Consider the following 16,000-nt stretch of genomic DNA (forward strand, 5'->3'; position numbering starts at 1 on the left):
GTGAGTATTTATTATTATCATAAAAGCTGTAGGGTTTATTAGCTGATACAGGGCTGGAGTTTTGCATTAGCCAAAGGCGTTTCAGGGTTTCATGGGATATAGCTGGAAAACATTCCAAACAAATGAATATTCTATTTTAAAAGAATAATGAGATGTTGAGGGTTTTTATAAACTCTGAAGTTTGCTAAACCAATATCTCTAATTAGATGAAGAAACTCTCTATAGAGGCTTTGCATCAACGGCTGTGAACATAGCAAATGTTTTAAGCATTTACATATCAAATACTGCTGGCAGCATTTTGGCTGCAGTCCAGAGCTGTAGATAGTTTTAATCACATTTGTTCATTAATCCTTGGTGGAATTCTCTTATGTGGTCTCTTTAGGATTTTCATTTAAGCATGTGCTGCTGCTTGTCAGCAGTGGGCTTATTTATTTATTTTATGAATGCCATCTGAAGCCTTGAATTTATAGAAAATAGGTTGTGGAGTGACTCAGGAAGCAGACGATGGAGTATATTCTTTTTCTTTCAGTAGATCTCATTTGTACCCAAGCATTTATGTACTCTCACTAGGAAGAGGTTTATTCAGCAGTGTGACATTTAAAGAAGACTTTCACTCTTTTGTGACTATGTTAGTTCTTTTCTTTTCCATAGGAAACAGACAATGGTTGAATGGGAAGCAGTAATTGAAAGTACAGCAAAGATGATTGTATTGCTAGTAAAATGTCTTGAGAGTCATACAACACTGGCAGAGCTGCACTGAGAGTAGCTGCATCCCATATGATGACTGATCAGCGCCTGGAGCATCAAAATGCAGAAAGCTAATGCTTTGAAATACACGGGTGTGACTTCCCAGCCCAGATGGCAGCGCTGTTGCTGGAGCAGAACTCTAATCTCTCAAGTACTCGAGCGAGCTGAGCTGCTAAGGCAATAGTTTTCTTCCATTATCTTGTTCCTCTGTTAAACCTGACTTGAAAGACAAAACAAACCATTTAAGACAACACTGTTGTAAAAGCGGCGGTGTTAACAGTCACCTAGAGCCTTCCACATGCAGTTGGCCTCTGAAATTGTACCTGTCGTTCTCATTTTTATGGTATGTTTTATGAATGACTGCTGTTATGGGAATCGGCTTCTCTGAGAAATGCCGTTCTAATATTTGTTCTGTGATAGATAGTGAGGGCTAAATATAGCCTTCCCCTTTCTTTGCATTTTTAGATGGCAGAGTCTTTTTTTTTTCTTGCTACAGCCAGGGTCAGGCTTCTCTGAGCCTTCCCTTGCACTAAATTGCCTTTGGGGAGAGAGGAGGAGTTGGGAGCGTCAGTGAGAGGGTCAGGCTGCATATCCAGGGTCCGAAAGCTGAACCCTGCAATGAGAGGTTTTTTCCTGTATTGTTGTGCTGCATTTGCGTGGTTGATCATCTTGCTATAAGCATTTCCTTCAGGAAGAGGTCTTGTAGGTTTTTGCTTTTTTCTGCTGAATCATTCTGCTGTTGTATCCTTTTGTTAGGTTACCCGTGCACACCGTGCAAACACACCCACACGTGTGCTAGCTGGCAACATGGAAGGGCCAGTACGGATCAGGAGTACTGGAGTACTTCTTACTGGAGTAGGAAGATCCCACCCAGCTTCACTGCCAAGTGCTGCCATGTCCCCAGCAGATGGGGGAGCAAAGCTTTCAGGGTCCACTGGATGCTGTACAGGTGTAGGTGGGAATTTGCAATAATTTTTCCCCGTCTCCTGGATTGCTCTCCTTCCTCCCCACCTCCTCTGTGCCTCGCAGTGATGCAGGGCTGCTGGCAGCTGCAGAAGCTGGTGGGCCGGTCTGAACATGGGCGCTCCTTGCCTAAGAGGGAAAGGGCAGCAGGGCAGGATAGCCCCAGGCTAGGAATAGTCATAGAAGGAACTCTCCCACAGGAGTCTTGGCAGTGGTGGCATGTCCTAATACTTTACAATAATGTGTTAAGTAAGATTAAATTAATCACTTATTGAAATCAATGAGCTTAATCATAATTATTAGAATTTATTGAAAAGAAGGTAGCAAAATCGAAGGCACTCAGCTCTTCCACTTCCAGGCTCTTGTGTGCACATCTGCATGTTTAACCATGGAGTAGTATCATGCTAACTCTGAGTAGATGAGTTTGCCCCGTAATTCCAGTTTTCTTCTCTGAAGTCTTTTTCTTCTCTAGGGACCTTCTAGAAATAGTTTCTTGGCAAAGAACTGCCGGGGTTGCTGTACATCTAGGCTCTGTAGGGCTGTGCCTTCGCACAGTCACAGTCATCCTGGGAAAGGAAACTGTGGAGAGTAGTCAGGCGGGTACGGGTGGAAATACCAAAGCTTTGGGCGCTGAGAGAACTTGTAACAGTTTTGAGTTACATCTTCGGACTGTGTTTTTGCCGCCTTCATCCTTGCTTCAGAGGCCCTTCATTGCTGCTTCAAACCACATTAGCCTCCTTGCCCTACTCTCCCAACTGCTTTCCCCTTTGTGTTTGTTACTCTGTTTTTTTTTGTCTGTGCAGCTGCTTTCGTGACACTTGCCTGCCTCTCCAGCACCCCACACCGTGGCAGAACTACCGCTGTGTTTGCTAACACCACTGTTCACCACGGCAAGGGCTAATCCCCGCACTGTGCTCAGGTCCCTCTTTGTTGCAGCTATAGGATCTTGTGCAGTGGCTAGCAGGCTTGCCTTTAGATAACGCTAAATTAATCATGATTAATAATTTTACCCATTTTCAGTGTGCCATCTCCTCAGAAATGGATATGTTGTTCTGTACTAACTTAGGCTGTTTGAATTGCACCAAAAGCAAGCGTACGGCCCAGCATGGCGATGTGCATGTCGGTGTCTGGTGAGACCTGCTGCCTGCATTCAGGAGCTGCCCTCAGACCCCCAGTGCTGGTGTCATGGCACAGCATCGTCATGGTCACTGCAGTGCAGCTGTTTCAGTTCAGCACTTCAGTGTTGTTCTTCTAGGGAATACAGCCTTTGTCTTTGCAAAATATGGTAAATACATGAAAAAAAATCTGAGAGTTGTGGCTGCAGAAGCGTTGTCAGCAACGCTGTAGATGCTGGTGTGTGCTCAATTGCAAGGACTCCCAGGTTCGGTGATTGCTGGTCGCTGCAGCTAACAACTTTTATGCACTTACCTAACTGCGGTGGGATGGTTTGCTGGGGAAAAGTTGGGCAGCTTGTAGAAGCTCCAATCCTGCTGTTGCCTGTCGTCTCAGTAATGTCATGTGGTTAACATAGCATTACTTACTGTGACCAGTACTGTGAATTGTCACAACCTAGGCACACTTACGTGTCTTTTGCTGGGAGTTTGTCAGTAGGCATGGTAACGAAAAGTTCCTTTTGTCCCATGTATGTAGCAGTAAAAAAGGTGTTAATATTTTTTTTTTTACCTGTCAGATTAGAAAATGCGTGAGAAAAAAACTCGTCCACACATTAAGATTACAACAGTGACAAAAGCACTAAAGGCAAAAATCACATTCAAATCAGATTAGTGCTTGGGGAGGGAAACTGCTAAGAGGCCAAGATACTGTTCCTTCCAGCAGGCTTTGTCCTTCGCTTCTGGAGAAGTGTGGAACAGGACTGAGTGGGTCTGTTTTAAACAATTTTAAAGCCACATTTTAATTGTCTTGCTTTAGCTTTTCATATTCCAACATTGTAATTTACAAGTAATCATATTTGTGATTAAAGTGAGTTACAGCTGCCTGGAAGGGGTAGCAGAATCCACTTCTCAGTGCTGATGCTTGCATGTAAGAGCAGGCATACAGGAAAAGAGAAGAAAAGAAAATAATGCCAGAAAATAATGATTAAAAATGGAATTTAGTGGGGGTTCAGCTTAGCAGCTGTCCCTAGCCCGTGCTTGTGCATGTAATTCAGGATAAGTTCGAGACAGACTTTTAAGTTGGGACAATGTGGGGTATTTCTGGTGAATGAAGTGCTGAGAACGACAGTTCTCAGTAAAACAGTGCAGTAAAAGCCATGCCTTCCCAGGCAGTGCTAATGAAGCACGGCTGAAGAGAATGAAGTTGCCTATAGAAGTCTAAAGCCCAGTGAGACCATAGGAGAGATGTCCATGCATTTCATTAGATTTTGTCTCAAATCTTGAGCCAGTAACAAAAGAATTCTCCAGTACAAGAGCTCTTTTCCAAGCAGAAACACTGTATACATGCATAACGTCTAAAAACATTTATTTAGCCTTACCTTTCTGATAGATCAGAAGTTAACTGACTAGGAGACAGAGAGATGATCTGTACTTTGTATGCAGATGCACTGCAGCCCCTAGTGCTTTTCATGAAGTTTGAAACAAGATTGCCCAGTCTGGTCCTTGATAAAGGAAATAGTTTATAAACCTAGTCTGGGGATTTACCTGAAATGAGGACATTTTTTGAAGACCTCACTGGTGAGTTCACTTGAAGCAGATGGCAAGCTGAACCCTCCTACCTGTGACCTTGCCTGATGAAGCAGAAAAGGAACCAAAAGAGGTTTTTGGCAGCGCTGTCTCTGCCGCAGTATCATTGTGCGTGGGCTCTGGAGTTTGGCCTGGGTTTCAGTTAGGTCAGTGGCTTTTTGGGTTGCAGCTATCTGGGGTCCCCAGGAAGTTTTTCTTACTGTCACTGCTCCCTGTTTTAATCAGCAGGGTCTCGTCTGTCTGCAGAGCTGCAGCCTGCTCTGTGCCCGCACAACCCCCTGGTTCCCAGTCCAAGCTGTGGGGGGGAAGCCCCAGGGTCTACGCTGAGACAGGCAGACCAACACCAGCTTGTCTGAAATACCCCTCTGGAGAGGGGCAGCGGGCTCTTGCCACGCAGGGGGCAGCCCCTGCACTACCAAAATGGCCGAGTCCAACCCCAGAATCCAACAGAGCAGTTGCTCTTTCCTTCATCTGATTCCTGCACAGAATCAAACTATCTTGTTTCCATACCTGTGTGCTGCCAAAAGTCTGAACTTTTGATCTAGCTTAGCCAAATTGTTATGCCATTGAGTAAGTTTTGACATATGAATAGTCCCATTGAAGTGACTGCTATTCCTTACATCCTTCAAGTTGCCCATGCGTTAAAGTACCTTGCTGAATCAAGGACATTTATATTATCCTTCACTATCTTCCAAAAGTAACAATCGCTTGTTTTCCTTTTCTCAGATTCTCCAAAGACTTTCTTAATCTATTTTCACAGCTGTAAACTAAGGGGATCTCTGCACTTTGCTTGGATTAGTCACCAGGACTTGCAGGGTTTGCTTAAAACCAGCAAGCGCAGTACTGTCTATTGTTCTCTGCAGTGTTCGGCCGTGGTTGTGTGCAGGGACGCACTCGTACTGCTTCCTGGGCAGACCTGCCAGCGTGTTCAGACGATGCAAACACAAAGTCAGTGTTTCTCTTTCCAGTTTTCCATTTCAGTCCCCAGTGTATACACTATATTCTGAAATTATTGCAATGCTCAGCATGTATATGTGCTTACTGAGTGCCTGGTTAGCCTGCTCACACCCTGGGACACCTCAATCCCAGGCCAGGGGCTGCTCATGAGAAAACACTAGTAACAGACCTTGTTTTACTTTGGCAATATCTTCTGCGTTCCCTTCCTGCTATAGGACTCACCTTTCTCTTCCTTAGACCTCTAACTCTAATCTTGACCCTAACCCTGGGCTGAGCCCAGGGACTCAGCCATGTCCCCCGGTTGAGCAGTGCCGAGGGTTGAGTCACCAGCAGCCCTGGAGCTGCTTTTGCAGCCTCTGGAACCTCCCTGCCTGCCTGCCCAAGTGCTCCCATCCTCTGAGCCTGACCCTGCGGGAGGCTTGGCTGAGTTTTGCCGTGTGACGTCTCCGCAGGTGGGCACGGTGCTCTGCCCCTGCTACTTCTGTCCACCCTTGCTGCAGGAAGGGAGCAGCAGTATCTTATTGAGGTGACCTCAGTAAAGTTCTGGTGGAGATGGACCCCTTTGTCCCAGATGGCAGACCTGCCCTTGTTTAACACCAAATGTACATCAATGAAGTCAAAACACTTTATTTCCCCATAAATCTTCTTCACTTGTCATCTTCTCGTGGAAGCCCTCCCACACGCACGATCTTTCTCTACACTTCACGTTCACTGGAGGATTAGTTTTCCATTTCTCTCTGCATGCTGCATACCTGAAAGCCTGCACATCTTCTCTCAGCCTTGCTACTCTCACGTCGTTCTCCCTCCTGGCTAACGGCACAGGTAACCAGCTGAATAATCCTTCTCCCTGGTGCCTCACCGTCCGAGTGAGTTTAATAACAAAAGGAAATAAAAGTGGGAGCTGTGTGGATGCATCCATCAGCTCCAGCCTCACACACCAACTGTGGAAAGGCTTTTTCCTCGATCTGTATCACTAGGGAAACTGATAGGAATGTAATATGTGTATTAGTGTGTTTTAATCATTAGCATGAACTACTCTCCCTATGCCCATGACTTTTTTATTTCCTTCTTAGGAAGGAAATACTGGAAATATGTTGCATTTGTTACTTTCTGTTATACCATGATGGTTAGTAAAAGATACTGTGCCAGATTTATGCTCAGTGAATTATCCCTGAAATTTGTGGAGCTATAGCAGAATTTAATTTGGCAGTGTGGAGTTGATGTTGCTCCCAGTGATGTCTTCAGCTGAAAATCTCAGCTTTTCATTGCCTTACTTAGAGAAAAAATAGGCCCATGTCTTTAGGATTTCTCAGAAGGAGTGCCAGAGGCATTGTAAATAGCTGGTGCCAGAGGCACTGCGATGGTGTAGACTCTGCTGCCACCGTACATGAAGTGTGGTAGCAATCTGTGCCAGAGGCGTTTAGGAAATATACCCCTGAAGGCAAAGTTTTCTGAGAGGTGAGGAGGATGTTAGCAGCTGCATTAGCATCTATGGCACGTTCAATACCTTTGATTTTCTTCTTAATGTCATGTGGTGGAATAATTTGGAGGTGGTGCACAGCATCCTCATGATACTGGGGCCAGAAGAAGCAGTCTGAATGAAAGCTTAATAGAAATTCAGTGTGCTCCCATGCTGAGCACAGAATTGGTTGACTGCATAAATCTAAATGTCAAATAACTAGAAAGTTTTACCAAATGGAAATGTGATGTTTTATTTCCATGTTGTCAACACATGAAAAGAAGCATACTTAATTGACAAAGAGTAAAAATCTGTGTAAGTTCTCTTTCAAAAAAAAAAAAAAATTGAAAGTAGGACCAAGATGCCACCAGTGTTTTCAAGAAGTGGGAAAATGTCAATTACTAATTATTTTGAGAGCTAAAAATCATCTGGGCATTTATAAGCATTATCGAAAAAGTGAGAAGCATTGAAAAGTTTGTATGGCAGCCCCAAGTCCAAATACACTTGGTAGAGCACTGCTGAATAGCGAATAAAGGTTGATGAACAATCTAGAAATGATGATGTTTTATTGAGTGGTGTGGATTGTTACTTCGATTGATTTGATTTTTATCCTGTAAGGAAATTAAAGCTCAAGCACTTCCAAACTTGGTTATATTTCTAAAGATCATCTTTGCATGCCAGCTTTTGCCTAGAAACTCACCCGAAGATGTCAGCCATTGAAACCATTTCATGTGGAAGCATTGCTAAGTAAACTCACTAAATGCCTATTCATCCCAGTAAGATGGAGAATCACTGGAGCAGCAAATGTGAAAATCTGCACAGCTTACTATACAGAAAGCGGGTTTCTGAGGTTGCCAAATTGAGATGCAGAGCCTGATCCTGGGAGGTATTACAGCTCACGTGAGTGAGCGTAGAAGGAGGGTCTCAGGCTCCTACAGCCTGGTCATTCAGGCTGGTTGATAGGCAGATATTTCATTTGGTCCAGATAAAATCAATGGTTAACTTGTTCTTTATTCATCAGTTCGATAATGAAATGCTACCTGTGATGATAGAAGAATTTGGTTTTATGAGATACGAAGATAGTTTACTAGGCTGATAACATTTCCAAGTTGTTGCAGCCTTACCCCAGAAATTAAACACATTTTGTACAGGACTCTGGTTTAACTTTGTTTTCTGTGACTTATAATAATGAAATGTTTTCAAGATACGGTACTATTGACAGTTGTTTTATCTTTAGTTTTTCTACTATACTCCATTACAGACCATTGCTTAAATGGTGGTGTGCCTATAATGTTGTGGTTTTGAATGCAACTCAGGAGATGAAGATCGTTTTAATATGATTTATTCAGTTTTCCTAAATATGCTGACCTAGATAAATAGAGAACGTATTTGCTCCATTGTTAAAGAAATAACAGACCACAAAAGCTGTCAAGCGTAAATACATTCTTGGACATGTCAGCTGAAATTTTGAAAATACTGGTGTCAGATTGCCAGTTACACTAATTGGAATTAACCTTCTAAATTTCTTTGTTCCTATTAATTATATTGGGATTTTGACATCCAAATTCTCTTGCTTTATGCATTCCGACCTTGGTCTCTTCTCTATTACAAGGATGAAAACAAATAAAATGCCAGTAGATACTTAACCAAATTCCCTGGGAAAGATCTAGCAAAGCATGTAAAATGGGACTATCAATGCAGTCATCTCACAGCTGGATTTTCATGCTTAAAAAGTGCTGAGCAGTATTGCTTAATACATACTCTGTTACAAAGCTTAAAACATCTGCCTAGAGTTGATATGAAATTTGTTAAGATGTAATAAAGCTCTGCTTCTTTCCAAGTACACTTTCCTGAGTAGAGGGAGGCAGTGAAGTTTAGCAGCAGGATGGAAGTTTTTTTCAGCAACTGCCTCCTTCAAAGAGTCTGCGGATGGTCCCCAAATGAGAAAAATAAGTATATAAATTACTCTAAACGTAGTAGTTTTCACAGTGTAATTTGTGCATCTTTTGTTCTTTCTCTTGCAGGACAAATGACCAGCTAGTAGCATTCCTGTCCAGATACCGTGATATGAACTTCTTGAAATCACACGGGAGGGACAACGCAAGGTAAGCTGGCCCTTTCCTCAGCTTGTTTTAACCATGGCACTGAGAGTTTTTGCATAGTGACAGTTTTCCAGTGTTATCTGAGTGAAGAAATCCCTAGTCCAGGAAAGAGAAGCAAATGAGGAGGAAACCTTCTCCTGAGGACAGTTGTTTATTGGTTCAGAATGGCTCATCCCCGGAATCAGTTTGGAAAGATGCTTTGGTGGGGAGGAAGACATTAAGCAGACTGACACTTGCTCCCTCCTTGTGACCTGGCACAGGTCGATGTTTCGGGAACATGCAGTAATTGCCCCACACAACAGCATTTCCCTGCCCCGGTCGGTTCCAGCCCCGGTCAGTGACCAAGACCTGCGCTAGCCGGGGTCTGCAGCAAAGCCTTGTGCAAGCAGAGCATCTCTGCAAGGTGTGGGAGCCTGTACCTGCCTGCACAATGCTAGCGAGGGTGAGGATGGTGGCTGGAGGGTTATCATGATCTGCTACAGATTTGAAGTCCTTGGATCAGTGTCCCTCTTCATCCACCCTGCGCAGGTCTCGGGGAGAAGATGATGTGCTGTGTTTCCCACAATACATCAGTAATACTTAAGCTTTGTGGTTTGAGGGAGCAGCAGTGACCAAACATCATGTTTCCAAAGCTTTAAACAACCTCTGCAGATGGAAGATCTTTCCCGTCTGCTTGTAGTGGTCCTCTTTTCCTCATTATTGGTACTTTTGCTTTTCCTCTTTATAGCTAGTTTTGTACCATAACAGCAGTCTCTCAACAGTTCCAGCAACTCCATATGCTGAGTCCCAGTGGCTTTGCACCTAAAAATACTGTTTTATTTTACCTGGGTCACCAGGTCATCTCTTTATTCTGTAAAATGTCAAGTGTACTCTAAGGCTGGGTTCAGATAGTGTACATAGAGAACGTGACAGAGAGTTGCATGTTCAGCGCAGTGGGTGGGTAGAATAACGCACAGGTCTCTCTCACTTCTTGGCTGCTCTTGCTCTTGTCACTAGATTTAGCAGTTCTGTCATGTTCCTGTTTAAATGAAGTGCTCACGAGCATTCATCTTGTGCGTGCAGAAATTCTATAGCACGTAGTAAAAAATAATACTGTGAGGAATAATATTTTAATCCAGGTCAACAGTTTTCACAGGAGAGTCTCTGGTTTGGGAAATGCAGGGTGTCAGAGTGATTGGCAGGCTCAGCACTAGCTGGCAGTAGTGATCGACAGCAGAGTTGAAGTAGAAAAGGGAAGAGAAACGGCCAGGGAAAAGCAGTCGGTCTCTTACGCCTTTTTGCTTCTCTGGTGCACCTGATTCTTCTCAAATTCCCGGAGCTGGCTAAGGAAAATAACTAATGAATTATGACAGGCCTGCATCAAGCTGGTTTGAACATGCCAACCTCAGCTGGGTTAGAACAATTTAGAACAATTAAACACACTAATCTGGTATTAATTTAATAATAAAATGAGCTAATGTGCCACTAGTCCTCCCCTCACAGGAATAACAACCCATTTATTAGTTCAATGGTTCCCTTTGACTGTATAAACAATTAAATACCTTTTAGCCTATTACAACATGTCGCCGTGTTTTATTTTTTCTCCTGGATTTCTACCATAAATTCTCTGCGCATCAGGGAACGTAATGTGGGACAGGAGCACAGATTTGCTGCCTCTGTCCGCCATGGTTGTGTAGTCCCTGAGTCCCATAAACGCTCCCACTGCTGACCACTGGATGAATGGATCCTTTCACATCGCCCGTTGGCAGCTCCCCAAAATTTCTATCAGGGAGACACAGTGGCTCCCCTCCTCCTGCATAGCCCAGATAACTGTAGAGACAGGACTCAGGCCAGCAGCTACGGAAACGTCTGAGTAATATTGGCGTTTCGTAAAAATTCATTCCATTGGTGTCAAAAGCTGATCAAAAAGTAGTTAGCCCTCTGCTTGTATTGTGGGTGAATTTCCATCTCTACATCCACCTGTTGAGAGGGTGAAGCCTGATCTTTCGGTCATAGTGTTTCAGTAACTCAGTCTTGTCTAAACGGGTAAATGTACCGTCTGCCCTGCCCATTTGACACACAATTTCCAACTGACTTTCTTTTTATGTCCAAGGTGTGTAAGCTGTGGTCATGCTGGTGAGGTTTATCCCTGTAGTTAGAATGATGAAATCCTCTGGACTGAAATACCTTGTATAAGCACGAGCAGGTGAGATGAGACCGAAGGTCCATCTAGGCTGTCACCCGATATCCCCAGGGGAGCAGAAGAAGAGGCGGATAGTGATGCTTCCTTACAATATTCTCCCAGCCTCCTGTGACCTTTGCTTGGGGAATTTCCACAGCCAAACTTGGTGACTTGCTCATTTAAGAGTAGGGGATGATTATGTTTTTCTATTAATTTTTCCAGTTACTTTTTAATTTTGTCACAGCCCTGTGGAAAAGAAATATCCCATGGGGGGAATGGTATGGCCAAGTGCTTAGTAAGGTCTAGCAGAGAAGCAACAGGTTTGGCAACAAAAATAAAAAAAAAAAAAGGACAGTTTTGGAAAGGATTTAGGACACAGGCCAGTCTCCAAGTTAATCTGCAATTGGAGAAAACTCCCTTGAGATGTCCTATCTCAAAACAGACTGGAACAGGATTTTTTCTTTAAAATGGCTAGTTGAAGCAATGATAAGGGAGAGGACACTGGACTAGACTGACTGCCGTCCCATGTACAATAATAGTTTTGCTGTTCCAAGGTGTTTTTCTCAAAACAAGTGAACTAATAATGCAGGAGCTCAGCATTTAAATATGACTGAAAGCAATGTATAACCTTTGCTGCTACTTTTTATTTTAGTTTGTGGATGAATAATGGCTCCTAAACAATAAGCTTTTCAACTGTCTAAGTCTGCTTTGTAAACAACTGGAAACTCTGAATTTTAAGTCATCCTAGTCTCTGGATCATACAACGGGGAGAGAAATATTAGAATTGCCATGTTAAAACTGAAATGCTTATACAGCTCAATTACAATGTACTTTGTATTCAAGCCATGTTCACAATCAGTACATGTTTTACTGCCAAATAAGGAGAGAAACCAGGCTTCCTTTTATAGAGTGAAGTTTTCTTTTAGTTATGCCAAAGTCGTTAAAAAATGCGTGGCTCTGATTTTCCTTTAGTGGCTTCAGAAAAGGGAATGGACATGAAAATGGCTCCTTAACTCAGCTGGAGAAGCATTATTTCCTTAGAGAGCTGGACGTATGAAATGGAATTGCATACAGTGGCTGAAGTCATTACATAGTACTCAGTGGGCAACACTTACATTTTCTCCTCTTTTCAGTGTCTTAGACTATTAAAAGCAAAAGAATAACCTAGTAGTTATATAAGCTATTACAATTTGGAACACCCAGAAGATTTGGTTTTTTGGCAGGAGCAGCACCTGGCTGATGTGTTTTAAAATATAAAGACATTCAAATGTGACATCTTCAACGACAGGCAGGAGAAAGGTTTTGGGTTTTTTTCGAGAAACCTTGCCATGGTAATCATTTGGGAAACAGTGTAAACATGCTGTGAAGGTTGTATGCTGTTACATCTTAGAGGAATCTGGAGCTCATAGGCAGAATACAAACAACTAAAGAAAAGGCCATTAAAAGTTTGTTATGTATCTGAGTTCTTTTCTTCTGCTGTTTTTTTCTCCTCATTAATGCTATTCTTCACAGTTGTGTTGTCCCCTTTCTGGATCCTGGGTTCCAGATACTTTTAGAGTTGTTACTGAACTGTATGGCTTTTAGTAAGGAGCATCGCAAGCCCATACCAGTTCTCAGAGGCTATAGAGACCTTAACTCCCGAAGGGCTGGAGCATGTTTCCAAAATCTCTACCTCCCTCAGCCCAGTTCTGCTGATGCGTATCTCTTTAATCACTCTTTCAGACATGCCTTTTTTGCACTGTGGCACGTGCTGTTCATTGGCGTTCTGTACAATGGGTTGATGATGGTGAAAATGGATCACACAGGAAATGCTATTGTGTATTGCATTGATGAATCGCCCAGTAAGTACCCAAATACTAGGAAACAGAATTGATATATTATCCCTGCTGCTGGAAGAGTTTAACCACTTAGCTCCCAGCAGCACTTACCTTGCTGCTCATGTGAAATATTTGGTGGTTCACTTGGCTCAAATTTCCCTCAGCCATACTTTTTTTGTTAATTTTTTTCAAACGCTTCAGTATTCTGAAGCACACAGACTAGGAAGATTTATTTTTTGCTTGTAAGTAATTCAGCCCAACAGTTGCATGTGAATTGTAGCGACTGAAATAACAACATGCATCTTCTATGCAAAGAGACTGCACTTACAAATTTTAGACATTACAGCTAACTTTCAGATGTTTCTTACTGCTTTATGCTAAGCGTTAGGGGAACCATAAAGCCTTTACTGCTTTGGCTTGACAATTTGCCTCCTTGTAGGGCTTTTATTTCTGCTCAGTTTTGGAAAACAATGCTAAGTTGTCAGTGCAAAGGAAAACAAAAGTAGGTTGAAGGTGATAGGAAGATGCAGTAAAAACAGCCATATGTCTTGACATGGGACAAAACAGGATGGTTTTTGGTCTTGGTAGAGTATACATGCAAGATCATCCACCAGTTCAGGAAGGTGCAATAAGTGAGAAGGTTAGAAGTAGCCATAATTTATGGGGTGGGACAGAAATTAGGAGGGAGGTACCAGTAAAGTAATCAGAAATCTGATTGCTATCTAAGAACATTGAGCTGCACACTTCATTTTCGGTGGTATAAATAGTAACATTTGTGTCCTTTCATCCGAGATCCTGCAACATTTTATAAAATAATTACGGCAGGGAACATCCTTTTAAGTTGGACAGGTGGTGTTGGCTCTGTTTTACCCACAGGTCAATAGCCTGATTTGGTAGCTTGAAAATCTGTACAGAAGTGACTCACAGTTGCCCTCAATCACTTGGAAAGTTGAATCCCCATTTCCTTTTCTTTCTTCAGTCGACTAGTATGCAGATCCCGAGATGTTAAGCGCAGTAGAAACACACAGTGAGGTGCTATTGCGGTGGACACCCGCGTGTGCTCTGCAGAGCGTGTCCCTTCGTGTTGCCTGCTGGCGCTGCAGCAGCTGTGATCTGCTGGCCGGCCGTGGCGCAAGCGGTAGCGTGTGCCGTAGCTGCTCCAGCAGCAGCATCACGTAGATGAGAAGGGTTCAAGCTCAGACACTGAGGCCCAGCAGCCAGGTCAGAGACTGCTCGGTCGTGTGGGTGTTGGGAAGAAGAGGAGGTGAGGGGACAAGATATCTTCTAGAGAAGACATTTATTGGAGACAAACAGCTGGCAAAATGTCAGGTTTCGTACCATTGAGTCTGTCTGTGGTGAATTCATGCTACATCTTTGCACACTATTATTTGCAGTTTTTTCCCTGTTTTGTTCATTTTATATAAAAAGAGACAAAATCACTTGAGTTGTGGCCTCTCTGATCATGAGAGGAAGCCATTACATTTTTGTCCTTGTAAAAGCTGTTCTAGTGTTTCTTAAAAGATACCGTAAGTGAAGAGTGGTGGAAAGAAACCCACAGGAAAGTCTTTGAAAGTCCCTCTCAAGCCTTGTACTCATGAGGGACTGTGTGGAACTGTTGTCAAAACACGGCAATTCCTAGTAGAGTCATTACTGCAAAAAATAGATACTGCAAGTTTCCTACAACTAAAAACAATTTTAGAGGTTTTTTTATTTTTGGTACACGTGAAGAGTTTGCTCCCTGACCTGCAACATTAAAATATTGAGAAGCGTTAAGACTTCTTAAGACTTGCTCTGAATGAGAGATTTCCAGAAGATGGAAAGTAAGATTTTTTTGAAACCAGTAGAAGTTAATGCTTAGGAAAAGGTGGACAAGAAGAAAGAATTGTGAGGAATTTCTTTTAAACATAATGCAAAATGTAATATGACTAAAGCATTAAATGGATATACTGTGAAAATTACATATGAAAGAAGCAGAAACAAATTATGTAGAGTATGAGGCACCTATTGTAAAGCTTGAAAAATCTAATTATGTCTATATAGAGATGGAATAATGACCAGATAAAATGTGTGTATTCATCGACTTTCAACAGCATCTCGTGTGGAATACCCTAAATGCCATGGACATTTTGTTTCCGTGAAGATGCCATTGATTGAGAAGGGCCACATTTAACGTAATATGTCAAGGTAGACTTGTAACTTGAAAGAGCCAGTCAAAATACTGTACCATTTTTGCTACGCTGTAAATGATCTAAACCTTGTATTGTCCAACATTTGTGGCAGCAGACCAGTTGTCTGCCCCAGATTTACTTGCACACTGAGCATAAAACTGTTTAAACATACATTGGAAACAACTGTGGTAACGTGGACTGTCAGAAAATCCTTCCAGTGGAGCTGCTTGGTCTCATGACGACTTGCAGCCTAGCTCCTAGAGACCCACGGAAATTGCAGAAACAAATGTCACTAACTGCATCTCTCAGTGCTGGCTTATTTTTTGTGGCCGTGTCACCTGTGTGTTCTGCTCTGAATTCAATCCCGGTCCTCCCGCGGTCGGAGCCTGTGCTCTCCTTGCCGAGGGGCAGCTGGTGATCCCACGGTGCGGGGTTGGCCGCCCCTCTGTTCACACGCCCGCCATGCTCTGCTGCTCCACAGGGTCTGGTGCCCTCCTCTGTTGTAGGGCATATAGAGATATGAATGACAAACACTAATCATATTTTAAAAGTAAGATTTTCCTATGTTCCTTGTTAACTTCCGAGCATTTAGCACAGTGGGCAAAGCTGCTAAAAGCATTTCAATTTGTGTGCTTATACTTTCAGGTTTGGCTTTTGCATGTGAAATAAGCCCCATCTCACTATAGCAAATCCAGTCAAGAGAGAAATTCTTTATGATATTGTTGATGTTTGTTTGTGCATTGGCATTAAAGCTTAGGGGATTGTTAGGATAGTATTGTGTTTATAATATTTTCTTCAGAGTAAGGGAATTAAAGAAAGATAAGAAGAATTCTGCTTTTGACCTCATAACATTTGCATTCAGGATGCTGCAGTTTAAACACATTGGAAAGCAGGTTACAATTTTCATTTCTCCCTCCCTTTTCTTCC

The 16,000-nt window shown here is 42.7% G+C and overlaps 1 protein-coding gene across 1 annotated transcript in view; it reads left to right on the forward strand.

The window, feature by feature from the left end:
• XYLT1 (xylosyltransferase I) overlaps positions 1–16,000 on the forward strand; it is a gene marked incomplete at its 5' end in the record, with an annotated part of 97,969 nt that overhangs the window by 53,421 nt on the left and 28,548 nt on the right. Inside the window, one exon of the mRNA XM_009576338.1 lies at positions 8,850–8,930. Coding sequence (XP_009574633.1) covers positions 8,850–8,930 — 81 coding nt within the window. The remainder of the gene's footprint in view (positions 1–8,849; positions 8,931–16,000) is intronic.

This window comes from Fulmarus glacialis, unplaced genomic scaffold (genome assembly GCF_000690835.1).
Source record: "Fulmarus glacialis isolate BGI_N327 unplaced genomic scaffold, ASM69083v1 scaffold17130, whole genome shotgun sequence".
In the NCBI taxonomy this organism is placed as follows: domain Eukaryota; kingdom Metazoa; phylum Chordata; class Aves; order Procellariiformes; family Procellariidae; genus Fulmarus; species Fulmarus glacialis.